Source organism: Lissotriton helveticus, chromosome 10 (genome assembly GCF_964261635.1).
Source record: "Lissotriton helveticus chromosome 10, aLisHel1.1, whole genome shotgun sequence".
Taxonomy (NCBI): domain Eukaryota; kingdom Metazoa; phylum Chordata; class Amphibia; order Caudata; family Salamandridae; genus Lissotriton; species Lissotriton helveticus.
This window is the reverse complement of record NC_136071.1, coordinates 199,284,534-199,304,904: the sequence shown is the minus strand read 5'-3', so window position 1 is coordinate 199,304,904 and position 20,371 is coordinate 199,284,534. Positions and strand designations below refer to the sequence as shown.

Genomic DNA, 20,371 nt, shown 5'->3' with positions numbered 1-20,371 from the left:
TCGGCCCGTAATCTTGGCGTCATGTTCGGGCCTAGCCTGCAGCTTGACGCTTTTGTTAATAAAACCATGGCGACCTGTATGTTCCTGCTCCGCACTTTACGGAAGATTCTTCCGTTACTTCCAACTGCGGCCAGGACAGAAGTGGTGCGTAGTACCATTCTCAGTAGGTTATACTACTGCAACGCACTGCTTCTAGGAGCCCCTAAAATCTTGGTTTCTAAGCTGCAGAGGATTCAGAACATGGCTGCCAAGCTGGCCCTCTCTCGTCCACGCTCAGCGTCATCGTCTTTGGCGCTTTCGGACCTTTACTGGCTGCCTGTTCAGCAACGGATTTATTTCAAGGCCTCTTGCCTTGTTTTTAGGGCCTTACATAGGCTGGGGCCAGTGATGTTACAAGATCTCTTCTCCTGGTACTCAGCCGCAAGACCGCTGAGGTCTTCCTCAGCCTTCCTGGTAGTTGTCCCCAGGATTAAAAGGGTGAGGATGGGCGGCCGGTCGTTCAGTTTTGCAGCTGCAAAACTTTGGAACTCCTTATTTCTGCCCCTGCGGAGCTGCCAGGACTTGGCGGCTTTTAAAAAGGGTTTAAAAAGCTATCTCTTCCCAAGAGTAGTGTAATGCGTAACATCTGTCGGTAAAGTTTTGGTCACAGTGCCAGGATACCCTTTTGGGTGACAGCTGCGCTCAATAAATACGTATTAAATATTACATTACAATGTACCGAATCTTGTACATCACTAAGTGTATAGTGAATTTCCCTACCACTTATTCATATACATATATACATATATATATATAAACCTACACATGTATATAAAATATGTATCTACATACATTAGTATCTGACAATGCATATGTATAGAATAACAATAATATCAATTATCATCACAACAATTGTCAACACAAAGGAAGGTGGGAAGAATAGAGGCTCACCTTTTTGAAAAAGATTACGTAGCACCTCCTGTCCCACAGCTGTAACAGCATTACTTGCAGCTTCCAGACAGTAACGCTTGGTGAAAGTGTGCCTGCTTGACCAGGTTGCTGCTCTGCAAATCTGTTGACTAGGCACACCCGTAAAGAAAGCAGTTGAAGAGGAAACTGCTCTCGCAGAGTGAGATTTCAATGTTGAAGGTAGAGGTTTGTCTGCTTGTTGATGGCAAAACTGGATCACAGAAGATATCCAATGTGCTATAGTCTGTTTAGTGACAGAATATCCCTTTCTGATTTTTTCATAAGCCACAAAAAGCTGATCAGCCTTACGTGTGCTGGCTGTTTTCTGTAAGTAGAATTTTATGCACTTTTTTAGATCCATAGGATGCAAAGATCTTTCCGCAGGTGACTGTGCATTTGGGAAGAACGTTTTCAATACGACTGGCTCGTTTAGGTGAAAATCCGATGGGACCTTGGGTATAAAGGGAGCATTTGTACAAAGTATAACAGAGTCTGTAGTGAACTGGAGGAAAGGATGATGAATAGTGAAAGCCTGTTTGTGGCTTACTCATCTGGCTGATGTAAGCGGCAACAGAAGAGAGGTTTTCCATGTAATGTGTTTTAAGTCAGCACCCTATGAATTGGCTCAAATGGGGCCTTTGTAAGCTGCGTTAAAACAATGTTAAGATGCCAAGGCGGAAGCCTCATTAGAGAGAACATTCTAAACAATCCTTAAAGAAACTGTTTTATTATTCTTGATGACCAAAGCGACTGTGACCCATTCTGCCACCAAAACCTGGAAATCGCGGCAAGGAATACCTTAATAGTAAAATGAGAAAGGCCAGATTTGGCCAGTTGCAGGTACAAAGGCAGTAATTGTTCTGGTGAAGACTGAATAGGGTTCACCTCAGAGCTTACACACCAATGACAGAATCTCTTCCACTTGAGTTTGTAAGTCTTAATAGTGGAAGGAGCTCTAGCATTAGCCAGGAATATTACTTTTAACTCCAAAAGGTTTATGTGTAATGTCCGTTGATGAGTGTCCCATTTTCCTTTCACTGTCAGTCCTTCTAGATGTGCTCCCCACCCCTCGAGGGAAGCATCGGTTGTTATTATGTAACAGAGCGAATCCACTAAGAACGATAGGTCTGCGGCTATGCTCGGGATGTGAGTCCACCTGTGGAGAGCTTCTTTCATTTGAGGTGTTATCCTGATAATATCGTCGAAGGAACCTGAAATTTGCAGCCAATAACCGTCCAGTTCTTCTAGCAAGGGCCCATCCAAAAGTGACTGTTGAGAATGAGGGGAATGCAGGAGGAACATTCCCAGAAGCGATTTGTACTTGCGGGCTGAAGTGGATATGTTGTGAGCAGTAAAGTTGCCAGCTTGCGGATCTTTTCCTGTGATGCAAAGGTCTTTGGCTGATGAGTGCCCAGGGTTGCCCCTAAGAATATTTTCACCTTTGAGGGGATTAACTAAGATTTTGGGAAAGTTATGGAAAGACCCAATGATTGGAAGAGAGAGAGACATTTTTGAGTATGAATGTTTGTCACTGTGAAGGATTTTGCCTTTATGAGGCAATCGTCGAGATAAGGAAAGATTTGAATTCCTGCTTGGCAAAGGTGAGCTGGCACCGGTGCTAGGACCTTAGTGAACCCTCGGCCGCTGAAGGAAGGCCAAATGGTAGGACTCAGAATTAGAAATCCCTGCCAGCCACTCTAAAGCGTAAGAATTTCCTGTGCCTGGGGAGGATAGGGATACGAAAATAAGCGTCCTGAAGGTCCAGGGTCGCCATGAAATCCTCCTAATTTATCAATTGAAGCACCTCCTGAAGTGACAACATCCAGAAGGATTGCTTTTTTAGATATTTGTTGAGACAACGAAGGTCCAAGATGGGTCGCCACTCTCCTAATTTCTTTCTAATGAGGAAAAACCTTGAATAGAACCCTGTTCCTCGCTGTACAGCTGGTTCCACTTTGCTCGCTTTCTTAACATTATCTTTATTTGAGACAAAAGCTCTTTCAGGCGAGTAGGAGGGGCACCTCTGGGACGGAAGTTCGGAGGAATATTTAGAAATTCCAAAGTGTGACCATTGGAAACTATGGGCCAAATGTATCAAGTGTATTCCTGTTCGCAAATGGGCCGATTCGCAGAATCACACACACTACGAACACGCCTCCACAAGGATCCAAGAGAAGGCCCTGGACTGGACCACCTCCTTCCTCTCCGGCAGAACACAGAGCGTCCGCCTTCCCCCCTTCCGCTCCGAAGCCACCGAGATCATCTGCGGCGTACCACAGGGCTCATCCCTCAGCCCAACTCTGTTTAACATCTACATGGCACCGCTCGCCAACGTCACCCATCGGCATGACCTCAACATCCTCTCCTATGCCGTTGACACCCAGCTGATACTCTCCCTCACCAAGGACCCCCATACCGCCAAAACCAACCTTCACGAAGGAATGAAGGCCGTTGCTGAATGGATGAGGAACAGCCGACTGAAGCTGAACTCGGACAAGACTGAGGTCCTCATCCTCGGATCCATCCCTTCGGCCTGGGACGACTCCTGGTGGCCGACCGTACTGGGAACCGCTCCAACACCCATCGACCACGCACGCAACCTAGGGGTCATCCTCGACTCCACCCTCTCCATGACTAAACAGGTCAACGCCGTCTCCTCCTCCTGCTTCAACACCCTCTGCATGCTCCGTAGGATCTACAAGTGGATCCCCACTGAAATGAGAAGAACAGTCACCCAGGCCCTTGTCAGCAGCAGGTTGGACTATGGAAACGCCCTCTATGCAGGAGCCTCGGCCAAACTCCTGAGACGGCTTCAACGCATCCAGAACACCTCTGCACGCCTGATCCTGGACATCCCTCGCCGCAGCCACATCATACCCCACCTGAGAGACCTGCACTGGCTCCCGGTCAACAAGAGGATAACCTTCAAGCACGCACGCTCCTCACCCACGCACACAAGGCACTCCACAACACCGGACCAACGTACCTCAACAGACGACTCAGCTTCTACACCCCCACCCGCCAGCTCCGCTCCGCCGACCTCGCCCACGCTACAGTCCCCCGCTTCCGAAGAGCGACCTCAGGTGGCAGATCATTCTCCCACCTCGCCGCCAAGACCTGGAACACCCTCCCCCATCCACCTACGGCAGACCCAAGACCTGCTGACCTTCAGAAAACTACTCAAGACCTGGCTTTTCGAGCAGTAGCAGCATTCCCCACCCCAGCGCCTTGAGACCCTTACGGGTGAGTAGTGCGCTTTACAAATGATATGATTGATTGATTGATGGATTGATTGTCGTGTTTAGTATCAAACACCTTGGAATCATACCTCCACATGGTAACCAGTGTGGGAGGTACAATTCCACCCTTCAGAAGCGAGCTTAGTGGGGTCACTGGTCTTTCTGGTGCTAGCCTTCTCGACCAGGTCAGCACAAAATGGATGCTGCCAACCAGATGGGCATTTCTGCCCTCCTGCTGCTGAGGCAGGCTCGAGCAGACGATGGCAGCACAATAGTCATCCTGTCACAGGGAGGTGTGACCACCTCCCAGACAGGATTTACTGTATTGGGGCTGGGTGGGTGGACTTCCAAAGTGCCTGAAAGTCTGCATCTGGGGCACATTTGGTGTCCCTGTGCATAGTCCAGCTCAAACCAGTTCTGGGAGCCATTGGGTCCTGCTCTGGCCCGAAACTGGACAAAGGACATGGGAGTAACCTCCCCTCTGTCCTGACCCTCCCCTGGGAGGATCCCCATAATCTTTCTAACCCTCTCCCGTGGGTACAAAAGGGCTTACCTGGCTGTAAGACTTTAGATTTTACGTGGGCAAGATTCTACAAGAAGAAACCACTGACCTTTGACCGTCTGGACACCCTGGACTGCGCTGGACCTCGATGGGCCCGACTTTGTCTCCCTCTCCGTCAAAAGCTTTGTCTGTGCTCTTGCTCCATGCAGGCTCCGTGCATGACCTATGGTGCACTAAGGACAACAGAATAATCTCCCTTGGGGTGAAGGAGTCACCCCCCTTCATTCGCAGGCACCGTAATGCATCTGATTGGTCTGCTGGTCCTGAGCTCCTACAGACTCCGAATACTCCAGCAACAACACAGGAGGTGGGTTCCGAATTTCATTGAGGTCGTGCGGCCCTCTCACTGAGTTTGAGGCCAGTATCCCTCGTGGGGACCGAATAACCCGAACCCCTGTGCACTGTGTACTTTTGCACTTGCATATGCCTGTTGGCAATTCCCGAGGTTGTGCATTGAACTCCCTGTAATCCTGACCCTGAGCAAGTATTTCCACCAAAGAACTCTGGCCTCCTCGCACTGAGTCCTCCGTGAGCTGCTACTTTGAGATCTTGCTCGAGGTCCCCTCGCAACTCCTGGTCATTCAGCCTGTGGGTCCTCCTGAGGGTCTTCTTGAATTCTGTTGGGCTTTCCTAGTTACTCCAGACGTGCCCTGACTCCCCATTGCGTGTTGAGTCTCCTGGACCTTGCTGGTCCACACCGTAACCTGCTTGACCTTCCTGCATGGGTTACTTTTGTGAAGGCTTGTTGATACTCCTGCTGGACACCGACCCCATAGCACTCAACATCCTTTGTGGGACAGCTTGTATCTGGCTCCTGGTTGTCGTTGACGTCTCCTGGTACTCGTGGCTGTAGAGTCAAACATCCCTTCTTCGCACCTGAAGCACCCGACATCAGTGGGCATTCGTTTACTGAGCCCTTGGTCACCCTGAAGTGACCCAGACTCTGTCCCCTCTGCTTTCAGGTTTGTCGACTGAGGTTTTGTGAGGTAAAGTTGTCTCTGGAAGAGTCCTTGATGCCTGCTTTATTTTTTAAGAAGATTTAGAAGGCGTTGAGGGCACAGACTGACCCTTAAGAGAGGCTGGTTCTTTTTTAGAAGATGAAGGCTAGTCTTCATGTTTTGAGGTGTGGTGATGCAGTCTCTCACCCGGTGTTCAACATGAAGGCAATAGATACACTTCTTGTGGGGGTCCTCTGAATGAAGTCTTAGTTTTCCACAAGAATCACAATGCCTGAAGAGAGATCTTTTAGAAGAAGATATGTTGGATTGTAGATCTGAAGAAATCCAGAAGGCCAAGAGAAAGTACTGAGCAGAGCTCAGGGAGACTCCCTTCATACTACGTGCGGTAGAAAATCTGAAAGCCTGGAGCCTCTGTGGAGAGGGTTCTAGAGGGTGTTGTCGCCTGGCTGGCTGGAATTTGGACCATCCTAATGACTAGGGCGAGATATTAAAGTGAATGTTTTTTTCTCTATTAACTTTAATGTTAGAGTAATTCTTACTACTTTTTATGTACCGCGGGACTCCCACTTCGACGACGGGGAATGATTCAAGCATGTGAATCTAGGAAAGATACCCCAATACCGGAGAATTAGATCTTCTGCAATAGCCGACCAGTAAAAATGTACGTAAAAAAGTGCATCAATGCAATTTTATTATTTGGCCTGGGATACGTACAGTGCTTTGAAGCTTGCATCAAGTAGCTCCATAAATTACTGGTTGTACCTTAAAATATTTAAAGTAACGCAAACAACACAAGTTTTATTGCCGAAATGACACAATAAAAATAAGGCACAGCATAGCATGACAATGATGAAATAGTTCAAAAATAACATAAATAAAATAGACGATTTATGTAGATGGACATATTGAATTAGCTGGCACCTCAATTGTTCAGAGTACTGTGAGGATCTGCAAACAGTTATTAAAGAATAATAATAGAAAAAAAGTAATAGCATTCTGTAAATCTAGGTGACCGCAGGATTAGGAGCTTCTTGTTCTTCCCTTTTTTATAAACAAGTGCTGGCACAAAGCCAGTAGGTCTCGCCTTTCAAAAGCAAAAGTCGACGTTTAGGCTCAGCCAATGCTTTTTACCGTTATAACATTTCATTCCCAACCCGATATCTCGCCTTTATAAGTTGCACCAGTTACAATTGTGGCTGATGCTTGGCATTGTGAGAGTCAGAGACGGTTCCCCATTAGGTGAGGAACTCTCTGGCTTTAGAGTTCTCTGCCAGTCTAGCCCTGCTAGGTTTTCCCTTTATATTGATATTCATTTGACTCGCAACAAAACTTCTACTTCCGTGTTCAACAACCTTCTGCTATTAAACTTATCCACATGACCATAGTTCACAGCTAATTTACCAGCCACATAATCAGCTAATCCTGTGCAATGCTCAGGTTTCCATGTTTCCCTGTTTATCTCTGCCCTGAGTATTGTCAGGTTCCTATCCACTGCCTTTCATGAAAATGTTTCTATACTTCTGGCCTGGACACAGCTTTAGATTTATAGCCAGGCTTATGTTTTCCCAGCAATCCTTATAAAATTAAAATATCTATATACATGCAGGGACTTTCGGACAGCTTGCTACTGATGACGTAAGAGATATTATGGCTGTAGATAATGCATACAATTGTGAAATCTCTACTGTGAAAATAAACACAATGAGCAGTTTGCAGTATATATATATATATATATAAAGGTTGAATAGGTGTGTCAATATATATATATATATATATAAATATATATATATATATATATATATATATATATATATATAATGACACACCTACTCAACTTTAATAATTTATTACAGTTGTGACATCTTAATATATCCTGCAATGGTGATATATAATGTTCTTATTACAGGTGACTACCAAAGTAGCAACTATACTGCAATTTTTATTTTAAAGTAGAGGTAGGTTTCTATACTGGGTCTAGTAGAGGAGGTGTGACATTTTCTTATTACAGATGACTAGAGGTGTAGCAACTAGACTGCAATAAAACAAAAAGAGATAGGTTTCTACACAGGGTTTGCGGGTTCCCGTGTAATTCATCTTTATTAATATTTAAATTAATCACTGTTCATCAAGTGTTCATCTTTTACTCACAAAGACTTCTTAATCCACTGAAGTAGAATAGGGTTATCTTGTAAAGTGCTATCATGCCCTCAGTCTAAGTTCACGCAACTTAAAACTGCAAAGAAGAAAAGAAAAAAAAAAGTACATACACATACTTTGTTACTCACCGCTTCCTGGTCTGGAACACCACTTGTAAACAGATAAAGGCCTTGGGATTCACTGGTGTCCTTATCAATCAAATTTACCTCTACTGCTCTTCTTAGGGCCCCCATGAAATTTCTGCCACCTTCACACTGCAGGCTTAAAACCCATCTACAACAGGATTATGTTACAATGTTCATATTAAAGTTGCGTAATTAGTACATCACAGTTTGTGTAATTACAAGGCCAGACAAGGGAATGTATTGATACCACAAGCACATATTACAGAGCAGGCAGATGCAACCTGCTCTTTGAGGGAAATGAGACTGATGGCTCTGAGCGGAGACTGACTGACCACCAGTGGCGGCTTGCAGAGGTAACGCTGTGGGGCGGTTAGGCGGGGCGGAGGTGGGGCTGGGTGGGGGGTAGTGGAGTCCGACGTACGACAGAAAAGGTTAGGTAAATTAATAAATAAATATCTGCCGTCGTTTGTCAGACTCCACTCCCCCCCCACACAGCCCTGCCCCCCCACCTCACCGGCCAACAGCATTAGCTCTGGGCCGTACTTGGTATATTGTACAAAATCAATCAAGCAAAACAGATCCTGTTAAAAAAAGTATTATGGCCAAAAACAACATAAATTCGAGTCTAGCGTTGGCTAACAAAGGGTCAAGTTCCAAGAATATTCTGTAAATCACTATGAACGAAAGACGACTTGTAGTACCAGCAATCGTCCACAATGTTTTAAAGAATGGTAAACACTAAAATCCAACAGGGCATAACAAAATTAATACTTAAAAATCAACAAACTGCTACTATTGTGCTTTCCAAGGGTTGGCTGGTCACACAGAGAAAACCTCTGTTGCCAACACCATGAAGGAAGGAGAGCGAAACAACTAAAAGGAGTGTGGGAATGGCAGTGGCAGAGAAAATAACGGTCATGAGGCAGAGAAAATAATGGGAAGTAACGGGGAAAGTAACACAGCCATTCCTCTTTTTGCACGCATTTTAGTCACACAGGGTTGGCCACAGGGGGGTCAATTTCACTAAGGGATATTCAGCTATAAACGTATGTTTAAGGAAAAAATACCTCAATTTATTCTGCCAGACATTTATACTAAGATTTCTGGCAGATGTAAGAAATGCGTTACCTACCTGTAACTGCAGTTATCCAGTATTGGTGTCTTTCATAGATTCACATGCCTGAATCATTCCCCGTCGTCGAGACGGGAGTCTCCGGTACATAGAAAAGTAATGACCTATAGACATATATAGAGAAAAGTAGGCCTAAGGGCCTCACCTTAGTAGCCTATGTATGTCCTTTTGTAAAAAGGACCAAACTCTAGAAGAGAGCCAATCAGCTAACACCTCCCTCTAGAACCTTCCTGTCAGGAGCCTCAGTCCCTCAGATTTTCGTACGCACTAAGCTAAGTAGGTGTGTCACTGAGAGAATCAGGTGAGTCCTTGCAGGGAAGGCGGGAGGGTTGCATGTGAATCTATGAAAGACACCAATACTGGATAACTGCAGTTACAGGTAAGTAACGCATTTCTTATCCAGTATTATGGGTGTCTTTCATAGATTCACATGCCTGAATCAGAGTAGCAAGCAATATATTTTGCACATTTCTGATGGAACAGTATATACAAGTCCTTAGATAATACATATCATGCGACTATGAACCATCAATAGACATCAACAATAAGCATTAGCAAAGAAATGTGCATACCAGAAAAGGATGGAGGGATGGAGGAAGGCTCACCTTACTGGAATAAATGGCGTAGCACTGCCTGTCCCACTGCTGCATCCTTCATCAGCTCTGTATCAAGGCAGTAGTGCCTGGTGAAGGTATGGGGCGACTTCCATGTTGCCGCCCTGCAGATGTCGATAACTGGCACTCCTGCAAATAATGCCATAGATGTAGACATGGCTCTTGTAGAGTGAGCCCTGATTTTAGAGTGTAAAGGCTGTCCGGCTCTGTCGTGACAAAAAGCAATCGCCGAAGAGATCCATCTGGAGATGCTTTGTTTGGTAAGCGGTAGACCCTTCCTAGGTCTACTAAAGGCTATGAAGAGTTGATTAGACTTTCTGAAAGTCTTGGTCTTATCAATATCAATCAATCAATCAATCAAGGCATTTATAGAGCGCACTACTCACCCGGAGGGTCTCAAGGCGCTTGGGGGGGGGGGGGGGGTGCTGCTACTGCTCGAACAGCCAGGTCTTGAGCTTCTTCCTGAAGGGGAGGTGGTCTCGGGTCAGGCGAAGGTTGGGAGGGAGGGTGTTCCAGGTCTTGGCGGCCAGGTAGGAGAAGGACCTTCCTCCTGTTGTCGCTCTTCGGATGCGGGGGACGGTGGCGAGGGCGTGGTTGGTCGATCGGAGGTGGCGTTTGGGAGCGTAGAAGTTGAGGCGGTTGTTGAGGTAGCTCGGGCCTTGGTCGTGTAGGGCTTTGTGTGCGTGGGTGAGGAGACGGAAGGTGATTCTCTTGTTGACGGGGAGCCAGTGCAGGTCTCTCAGATGTCCGGAGATGTGGCTGCGTCGGGGGATGTCGAGGATGAGTCTGGCTGAGGCGTTCTGGATCCGCTGGAGTCTCTTCTGGAGCTTGGCGGTGGTTCCGGCGTAGAGGGCGTTGCCGTAGTCCAGTCGGCTGGTGACGAGGGCCTGGGTGACCGTCTTCCTGGTCTCGGTGGAGATCCACCGGAAGATCTTCCGTAGCATGCGCAGGATGTTGAAACAGGATGCGGAGACGGCGTTGACTTGTCTGGTCATGGAGAGGGAGGAGTCCAGGATGAAGCCCAGGTTGCGTGCGTGGTCTGTTGGTTTGGGTGCGGTGCCCAGGGCGGGGGGCCACCAGGAGTCGTCCCAGGCGGAAGGTGAGGAGCCCAGGATGAGGACTTCCGTCTTGTCTGAGTTCAGTTTCAGGCGGCTGGTCGTCATCCACTCGGCTACGTCTTTCATCCCTTCGTGGAGGTTGGTTCTGGCGGCGGCGGGGTCGTTGGTCAGGGAGAGGATCAGCTGGGTGTCGCCGGCGTAGGAGATGATGTTGAGGTTGTGTTGGCGTGCGATGGCCGCAAGGGGGCTCATGTAGACGTTGAAGAGGGTGGGGCTGAGCGAGGAGCCCTGAGGAACGCCGCAGATGACTTCCGTGGCTGCAGATCTGAATGGTGGTAGGCGGACTCTCTGTGTCCTTCCCGCGAGGAAGGAGATGATCCACTCTAGTGCCTTCTCCTGGATTCCGATGTTGCTGAGGCGCTGCGCTAGGGTGCGGTGGCAAACAGTGTTGAACGCCGCAGAGAGGTCTAGGAGGATGAGGGCCGCTGTTTCACCGTTGTCCAGCAGGGCTCGGATGTCATCGGTGGCAGCGATGAGGGCGGTCTCGGTGCTGTGGTTGGCTCAGAAGCCAGACTGTGAGGGGTCGAGGGATCCATTCGTCTCGAGGAAGGCGGTCAGCTGCTTGTTGACGGTCTTCTCGATGACTTTGGCTGGAAACGGGAGGAGCGAGATGGGACGGTAGTTCTTGAGTTCGGTGGGGTCGGCTGATGGCTTCTTGAGTAGGGCGCTGAGTTCGGCGTGCTTCCAGCTCTCCGGGAAGGTAGCGGTGTCGAAGGAGGTGTTGATGATGTCCCGCAGGTGGGGTGCGATGACAGCGTCGGCCTTGTTGAAGACGTGGTGAGGGCAGGGGTCGGTCGGAGATCCGGAGTGGATGGAGTTCATCATGCGGATGGTGTCTTCGGTGTTGATCGGAGTCCAGGCGCGGAGGGTGGTGGTGGGGGGCGGGTGTTCGGTCGTGGCGTGCGTCGGTTGAGTGCTGAAGCTGTTGTGTATGTCCGCGATCTTGTTGTGGAAGTAGGAGGCGAGGGAGTTGCAGAGGTCTTGCGAAGGGGTGATGTCGTTGTTTCCGGCGTTGGGTTTGGAGAGCTCTTTGACGATGTTGAAGAGTTCCTTGCTGTTGTGTGCGTTGTTGTCCAGTCGTTCCTTGAATGCGGTTTTCTTGGTGGCGCGGATGAGTTGGTGGTGCTTTCGGGTGGCGAGCTTGAGGGCAGCCATGTTGTCCGGAGTTGGGTCTCTGCGCCAGGTTCTCTCGAGGGCTCGGCAGTTCTTCTTGGAGTTCTTGAGTTCGTCGTTGAACCATGGGGCTTTCTTGCTGCCGGGTCTGCTAGGCGGGGTCCTCAGGGGGGCGAGGTCGTCTGTGCAGTTGCTGATCCACTTGGTGAGGTTGGTGGCCGCCTGGCTTGGGTTCGGTGTGCTGGTGGGAGGGTTCATGCTCAGGGAGGTCGCGAGTTGGTCGGCTGTGATCTTGTTCCAGCTTCTGCGTGCAACCTGTTGCTGGTGGTGGTGGATCGTGGTCCTTCTGAAGCTGAAGTGGACGCAGCTGTGATCCGTCCAGTGGAGTCCGGTGGCGTGGCTGAAGGCGATGTCCTTGCCGGATGAGAAGACGGGGTCAAGTGTGTGTCCGGCGTAGTGGGTGGGGGTGGTGACCAGCTGCTTGAGTCCCAGGTTTGCGAGGTTGTCCAGCAGGGTGGTGGTATTGCGGTCGTTGTTGTTCTCCAGGTGGAAGTTGAGGTCCCCGAGGAGGATGTAGTCAGCAGAGCAGAGGGCGTGCGGGCTGATGAAGTCGGCGATGTCTTCGCTGAATTGTGTGCGTGGTCCCGGGGGTCTGTAGATGAGGGTGCCTCTGAGGGTGGTCTTGGGGTTGATGTGGATCTGGAAGTGCAGGTGTTCGGTGGGTGCGAGGGTGTCGTCGGTGTTGGTCGAGATGCGGATGGTGTTCCTGTGGATGATGGCGATGCCTCCTCCTGTGTTGTTGATGCGGTCCCTTCGGATGATCTTGTAGCCGTCTGGGATGGCGATGGCGATGTCGGGCGCTGAAGAGGCGTTCATCCAGGTTTCCGTGAAGAAGGCGACGTCTGGGGCTGTGGAGTCGAGCAGGTTCCAAATCTCGATGGTGTGCCTGTGGACGGAGCGGGTGTTGAGCAGGATGCATTTCAGGTGGCTGTGGCTTTAGACAACTTTAGACATCTTTTAAGGTCCAATGAATGCAGCGATCTCTCAGCTGCAGTGCTGGGATTTGGAAAGAATGTTCTGAGAATCACAGGCTCATTTAAGTGGAAGTCCGACGGGACCTTAGGAATAAACCTAGGACTGGTTCTTAAAATCACCCTGTCGTCCTTAAACTGCAGGAAGGGATCTTGGATGGAAAAAGCCTGCATTTCACTGACCCTCCTTGCTGATGTAAGCGCCAGGAGGAGAGCCGTCTTCCACGAGATGTACTTTAAGTCTGCCCTGTGAATGGGTTCAAAAGGGTGTTTCATCAGTTGGTTAAGAACCACATTGAGATGCCATGTTGGAGGGACCATCCGTACTTGAGGGAAAGATCTATACAGACCTTTAAGGAATTGTTTTATTAGTCTACTAGACCAGAGAGAGGGCCCTTTCGAGGATCTTTTAAATCTTGATATCGCCGCCAGGTGTACCTTAATGGAGGAGTGGGCAAGGCCCGACTGCGCCAGATGTAGCAGGTAGGGTAAAATTTGTTCTGGAGAGGTAGAAAAAGGACGTAGACCCCTGTCCGCACACCAGATGCAAAAGCGTTTCCACTTCAGGGAATAAGTCTTGTTAGTGTTGTTCGCTCTTGCTTTGGCCAGAACATCCTTAAAATCCTGCGGAATGTTTAGACTGCTAAATTCTCTGTACTCAGGAGCCAGGCCGATAACCTGAGAGACTTCAGATCCGGATGTTGAACCTGCTTGTTGCTCATCGTGAGCAGAGATGGATGTTGACGTAGATGGATTGGCGGCTTCAGCGATAGGCGATGCAGTTCTGTGAACCAATGCTGCCTTGGCCAGAATGGGGCTATCAGAATTAAAGTGCAAGGCTCCGCTTTCATCTTTCTGAGGACTCTGGGAAGCATTGGAAATGGCGGAAATGCGTACGCAAAGACGTTGCGCCATGCGATGGAAAATGCATTCCCGAGAGACCCTGACTGGGGATGCCAACTTGCGAAGTTTTGGCATTTGGCGTTCTCCCTGGTCGCAAATAGATCGATTTGCGGCGATCCCCACATGGAAAAGATTCGAGCGATGGACGTCTGGTCCAGCTCCCATTCGTGCGACAGAATCCTTTGCCTGCTCAGCGCGTCTGCGATGACATTGTCCTTGCCTGGGACGTACTCCGCTTTCAACGATACGTTGTGGAGAATGAGCCAATTCCAGATCTTTTGCGATTCATGAGAGAGTGTTAGCGAACGCGTCCCTCCCTGTTTGTTCAGGTAGTGCATCGTCGTAGTGTTGTCGGTCCTGACAAGCACTAGGGAGTTCTTGTTCCTTGGCAAGAAGGACTGCAAGGCCAGGAAAACGGCCCTCAGCTCCAGCAGGTTGATGTGGAGCTGCTTTTCCGGCTCTGACCATCTGCCACTGATCCTTAATTCCTGTAGGACTGCTCCCCAACCCTCCAGGGAGGCGTCCGTTGTAATGACGCGAGGAGCTGCTGTAAGCAGGAACGGCAATCCCGCGAGAGCTTCTTGATGGACCTCCACCACTGCAATGCCTTGGTGATTTGCATTGTTATCGTTATGCGGTCTTCGAACGATCCTGTGCTTTGCGTCCACTGTCTGGACAAAGCCTCCTGAAGCGGACGCATTCGAAGATGACAGTGCGGTATGAGCAGGATGCACGAGGACATCATCCCCAAGAGGGATTTGAAGGTACGGACTGGCAAAGTTCTCTTTGAAGCCACTGATGCGGCCAGAGAGACAAGCTTGAGTTTCCTTTCCTGAGATGGGAATGCTTTTGTCTCTTCTGTATTCAGTGTTGCTCCGAGAAAGGTGATGACCCGAGAGGGATGCAACGTGGATTTTTCTTGGTTGAGTGTAAGACCCAAGTGTTTGAATAGATTCAGACAGGCGTTGGAAGATTTAGTCGCGCCTGCCAAGGATGGCGCCTTCACCAGACAGTCGTCTAAATATGGGAAGACTTGGTGGCCATGCTGCCTGAGGAATGCTGCCACCGGGGAAAGACACTTGGTGAAGATACGGGGCGCAGACTTGAGGCCAAAGGGGAGGACACAGAATTGAAAATGTTGGCCCGCCACTGCAAATCTCAGGAATTTTCTGTGAGCTTTGTGTATTGGGACGTGAAAGTATGCGTCTTGTACGTCCAAAGACGTCATGAAATCCCCCTCCTCTAGGAGACCCAAGATCTCCTGAATCGTGACCATGCGGAACCACTACCTCTTTAAGAAGGCATTCAGCGCCCTGAGGTCTAGAATGGGCCTCCATTTCTTCTCCTTCTTTTGAATCAGGAAGAAGCAGGAGTAAAATCCTCTCCCCATGTGAGCCGACTGTACTCTCTCTATTGCTCCTTTCTTGAGCATAATTGAGATTTCTTGAAGTAGTAGTCGCAAGTTTTTGTGTCGCATTGGGCGAGGAGGAGTTTTTGGAGGGATATTTTCGAATTCTAAGGAATGGCCAAATTGAATCAATTAAAGGACTCACCGGTCCGTTGTAATTCTTCTGCAATTGTTGAGGAAATGGGTCAGTTTTCCTCCAATTTTCAAAGAAGGAGATGAGGGATGGACTGGCTGTAGGAATAGGTCATTGGCGTCTGCCAGTGTTCTTCCGTTGGTTTTTGCCTCTAAAGTTGGACTTCCCATAAGAGGACTGCCGCTCTTGTTGTTGTTGACGTTGCAGGTATTGGGATTTACCTTGGTTGTAAGAATACGAGGATCTGTTCTGAAAATTACTTCTGTAAGAGGATTGTCCTCTGCCCCTGTTCCCTCGAAAGGATTTGTTTTTAAATTGTAGCGTGCCTAGCGCTCTTGCCGTGTCCGTGTCCTTTTTTATTGTTTGAAGTGCTTCATCGATTTTGGCTCCAAACAGGTGGTGCCCATCATATGGCATGTCTAAGACTTTAGATTGCACTCCTGTCGAAATGAGGTAGCCTTGAGCCATCCCTGCCTTCGCAATACCGCTGCCCCTGCCAGCTGTCTGAATCCAGTCATTGCTACATCCATAGCACAGTCAATCAATTCAGATGCCGATGTTTGACCCTCCAGAAGAAGAGATTGAACTTCCTCTTTTGTGGCATCTGGCAGTTCAGATAAATACGGAGCAATATCTGCCCACAACTGCCTATTATACCTTCCTAAGAGCGCAATAGTATTTGCCACTTTCACTGTCATTGCAGACATGGAGGAAAAACGCTTTCCTATATTGTCCAGTTTCCTGCCCTCCTTGTCTGGTGGAGCTGTCAACGGAGAGGAAGGATTCCTTGAATTTGTCTGCGCCGCCTGTGTCATCACAGAGTCCGGTTTGGGGTGTCCTGTAAGGCAGGTTGGTTCCGATGTTGCGGCCTTGTATTTTTTGTCCAGCCTTGGAACAACCGCCGAGACTGAGGCTGGAGTCTGCATCAACTGCACACCCTGATCCCATATATGATCGATTATAGGAATTGATCTTGTTGTTTTCTTAAGCGGCTCCTTAAAGTCATATAGGAAACAGTCTTTTTCCTGAGACTCCATTGTCATGTGGAACCTTTTTGCCGCCCTCTCCACCAGATTGTGGAAACCACCTATGTCCACAGGCGGAGAATCTGAAGTTGCTGGCTCAGGGGATGCAGTAGAAGAAATTATGTAATCATCATCGTCATCATGATTAGATTGGTCATCCTGGACCTCACCCTCTTCTTGTTCTCCCTCATCGTCAGATGATTGAGGTTCTGGCAATGGTTCCCTTTCCCGTTGGAGCACCAAGGATGGTGGTCTAGGCCGTGGAGACGGAACAGTCCTCGCTACTGGAGAAGCTGATGACTCTGGGAACCTTTGTTTATAGTCCTGTATTAGAAATCTCAAATCAGACACTATAGATGCTGGTAGACAGATCATGGGCGTAACCTGCGTCTGAGCCTGCGTCTGAACAGTATGCTCCTGGGCAATTTCCTCATCCGAGCTCTGGCATTTGACTACCAGATCAGATGGGCTATGAGCCTGCATTAAATCCTCCTCATCCGACTCCTCATCTTGCAGGAGACAAGCTGGAGGTAAACCTTGCACTCGGCTTGGGGAAGTCAATTCCGGTGTGACTGCCGTTTTTTAGATCTTTACCCTTAGAGAAGCGGGTTGTGACTCAGCTTCAGTCGTCAATGAAGGCCCCGAAGACGGCAGGATCGTGGACGACATATTGTCCACAGATTGTAGCTCTTGGAACTTTCTCGTCGACGGGGGAATCGTTGTCGACTGTGTCCACTGAGTCGTCGTCGACGACTTCGTCGACGGAGTGGCTGTCGACGGTATGTCCTTCGTCGTCATCGCTTTCGTCGATGATGCCTTCGCCGACGATGCCACTGTCGACGGTGCCTTCTTCGGCATCAATGCCTTCGTCGACGGCATACTCATCGACGATGATGTTCTCGTCGACGATAAGGATGTCGACGTGGTCCTGATGTCGTCGACGAGATCTTGGGCGTCGACGTCGATTTTTTAATAATAATAATTGACGACAAGGGCTTACCCACCGTCGATGATGGTGTAGTCGTCGTCGATGAAGTGAACGTCGACGATGCCGTCGTGGTCGATACTGTCGTCGTCGACGTCGAGACGTAGACGGGAGACATAGCCTTCTTTTGCACCGATGATGGTGTCGACGAGGTTGTCGTCGACAACGGCGCAGGCTTTTTGAAGGTATGAACCTCCTTGTCAGACACTGATGACTGGGCCTCTGAAGACTTTTTTGTAGCCTTCTTTGGAGGAGCGTCTGGAGGGCTACGGGAAGCCACCCTCGGCCTTTTTAAAGACAGCTTAGAGGAAACTGAAGAATTCTTACCTTCTTCTGAAGATTCCAAATTGTCTCTGTCCTTGAGCCTGTTAAGCCAGAGTAAAAGACGTCCTTCTCTGTCTTTAAGCGTTTTTGTAGAAAATGTTCTACAAATTTTGCAATCCTTTGGTGAATGGTCTGGATACAGGTAATATAAGCAGGTCTTATGCTGGTCCTCAACATGTAACCTCTTTTTACCACAAGAACTACATGCTCTGAAAAGACCTTTCTTCTGAGAATCAGCCATATCTACTTTTTCATTAAAGTAATCCAAAATTGTGAAGAGATAAGATTGAAGAAAGAAACCTGAGGGGAACTCAGGTGGAGACTCCCTTAGCACAACGTGCGGTAGAAAATCTGAGGGACTGAGGCTCCTGACAGGAAGGTTCTAGAGGGAGGTGTTAGCTGATTGGCTCTCTTCTAGAGTTTGGTCCTTTTTACAAAAGGACATAGATAGGCTACTAAGGTGAGGCCCTTAGGCCTACTTTTCTCTATATATGTCTATAGGACATTACTTTTCTATGTACCGGAGACTCCCGTCTCGACGACGGGGAATGATTCAGGCATGTGAATCTATGAAAGACCCCCATAATACTGGATAAATGCAATTACTACTTCGAATTTCTCCCCCACGAGTATGGACAGATCCGCAGTAGTAAATCCTGCTCAGGGGTCGAAAGAGGGCGTACCAAGGGAAAGTTTTGGAATGTTCACAGACATGTATATTTTGTGGGTATTCATAAACTTATATTCACCCTTTACCACCTTAGGTATGTTTGGACATTTACTCCATCCAGAGTCTAGACTAACTACCCTTCCAGCCTAGGAAGGTGAACGGATTAGCCTCACATTTGGTGGGGGTGTAGCGGGTATTTCAACATGAGCAAAAAATGTCTCTCTGGGAAGAAAAAGGGAAATAAGTGTATTTGCATTGGGGTCTCCATTCCCCCCTTTGCATTATTCTACATTGAGCACAAAGGCTATAACTGGACTACACAGGATATGTCACATGATATTTCCAGAAGTACAAGTGGAAACCTGCGGCGGGACTAGCTTTCCAGGAATATTTCTAGGAATGTTTGTTAAAAGGAAAAAGGTTAGTGTAATCTGAAGCAGAGAGTATATCGCTACTCCCACTTTTTACAGTTTTTTTCATGAACGTGGCCCGGGGTGCTTTCCCTTTTTTCCACAAAGATACAGTAGAGTGGAGCATTCTGTAAAAAACCCTTTCTGGACTGGATCACAAATTAACTTTAGTACCTTAAGAATGGTGTTTCTTTGGTTGCCTGAGCCTGTGATTTTATGAATCTTTGGGTTTGCCACAGGAAAAGCACTTTACAGATTAGGCCAAACACTTCGAATTTTAGCTTGGCTCTGCCATACCAAAATGTTCACACATATCCATTTTGGTCTTTTTAGTACTGCTTAGTGACTGTCTCCCTGCTAAAGCATAATAATCAGCCCAACACGTTTCTGTCTCATGGACTTCTTCAGGTGGGGAAAGCAAAATATCATCATCTTTAGTTTGTCTGAACTTAACTACATTTAGAGAAGAGAACCAACTATTTGCAAATTATTTTGCTCATGCCAGATAATAAGCATCTGGGCATTAAGTACCAGGCTACATATTTTAATTTATTTATTATTTTATAAGTTTTATATAGCGCTAGCTAGACCCGGGGGTATCAGAGCGCTTTACATACACATACATACATAGTTTTACATACATAATTGCATTACATAGCAGGACATAAGGATGCATAAAGATACAAGCAAAGCATTATAATTAGGCATACGGGGGAGGGAGGGAGGAAGCTCAGGAGGTTGAAACAGTCAAATAACCACCTATTCATACTATCTACAGGGGACTTGTTTGGCATCATCAATGAGATGATGACTGTGTCACCTGTTACAATGAGATTAGTTATACTTGTAGACCCACCAACACCAAGCATTTGCATATATTATAGCAATTGGTAAATCATTCATCAGGACTGTTGATGAGCATAAGAAAAGGGATGAATGAAAAGGGTAGTGTTTCTCAAAACATAAATTGTCAATGAAAGAGCATACATGATCTTCCAGCCCACTCATATAACTCTAAAACTCAACATTTTTTTCATGTGAGCTGTCCACACTAGTCTTTAGTGAAAAACATGGAAATAAACACCTACATTTTCAAATGATGGGCAAATGTGGATAATGATTACACAGATCCTGTGCCAATGTAAACAAAGGGCAGGAAGTCAATATTATCTCTAACGTGTTAAAACAAGAAACCCAGAAAAGACTATTCCACAATGGAGACCCCAGCCACACCATGATTACAATGCGTTATATTTGCATTAATAGGAACTCCAAGGTATACGTAAGTAAGTAAAGTAACTAAGTAAAAAGCTTGAAGGGCGCAGGAATATCGAGGTGTCTTGGCGCTTTGTATAGCAAGAAAGCGAGAGAGGTCAGGTGAGGCGACTTCATTCAATTGAAGGGAAAACCCAGGTCTTAAGCATTTTCCTAAAGCGATGTCTGGAGGGTTGAAATCTAATGGTGTCTGGCAGTTCATTCCAGAGCTTTGAAGCTTGATAGGAAAGGCTTCAGCCT

The 20,371-nt window shown here is 47.8% G+C and overlaps 1 protein-coding gene across 3 annotated transcripts in view; it reads right to left on the bottom strand.

Annotated features, from left to right (window-relative positions):
* VWA3A (von Willebrand factor A domain containing 3A) overlaps positions 1–20,371 on the bottom strand; it is a 528,715-nt gene that overhangs the window by 261,439 nt on the left and 246,905 nt on the right. For all 3 annotated transcript variants that reach the window (XM_078665117.1, XM_078665116.1, XM_078665118.1), the window contains one exon: positions 7,994–8,138. In XM_078665117.1, coding sequence (XP_078521243.1) covers positions 7,994–8,138 — 145 coding nt within the window. The remainder of the gene's footprint in view (positions 1–7,993; positions 8,139–20,371) is intronic.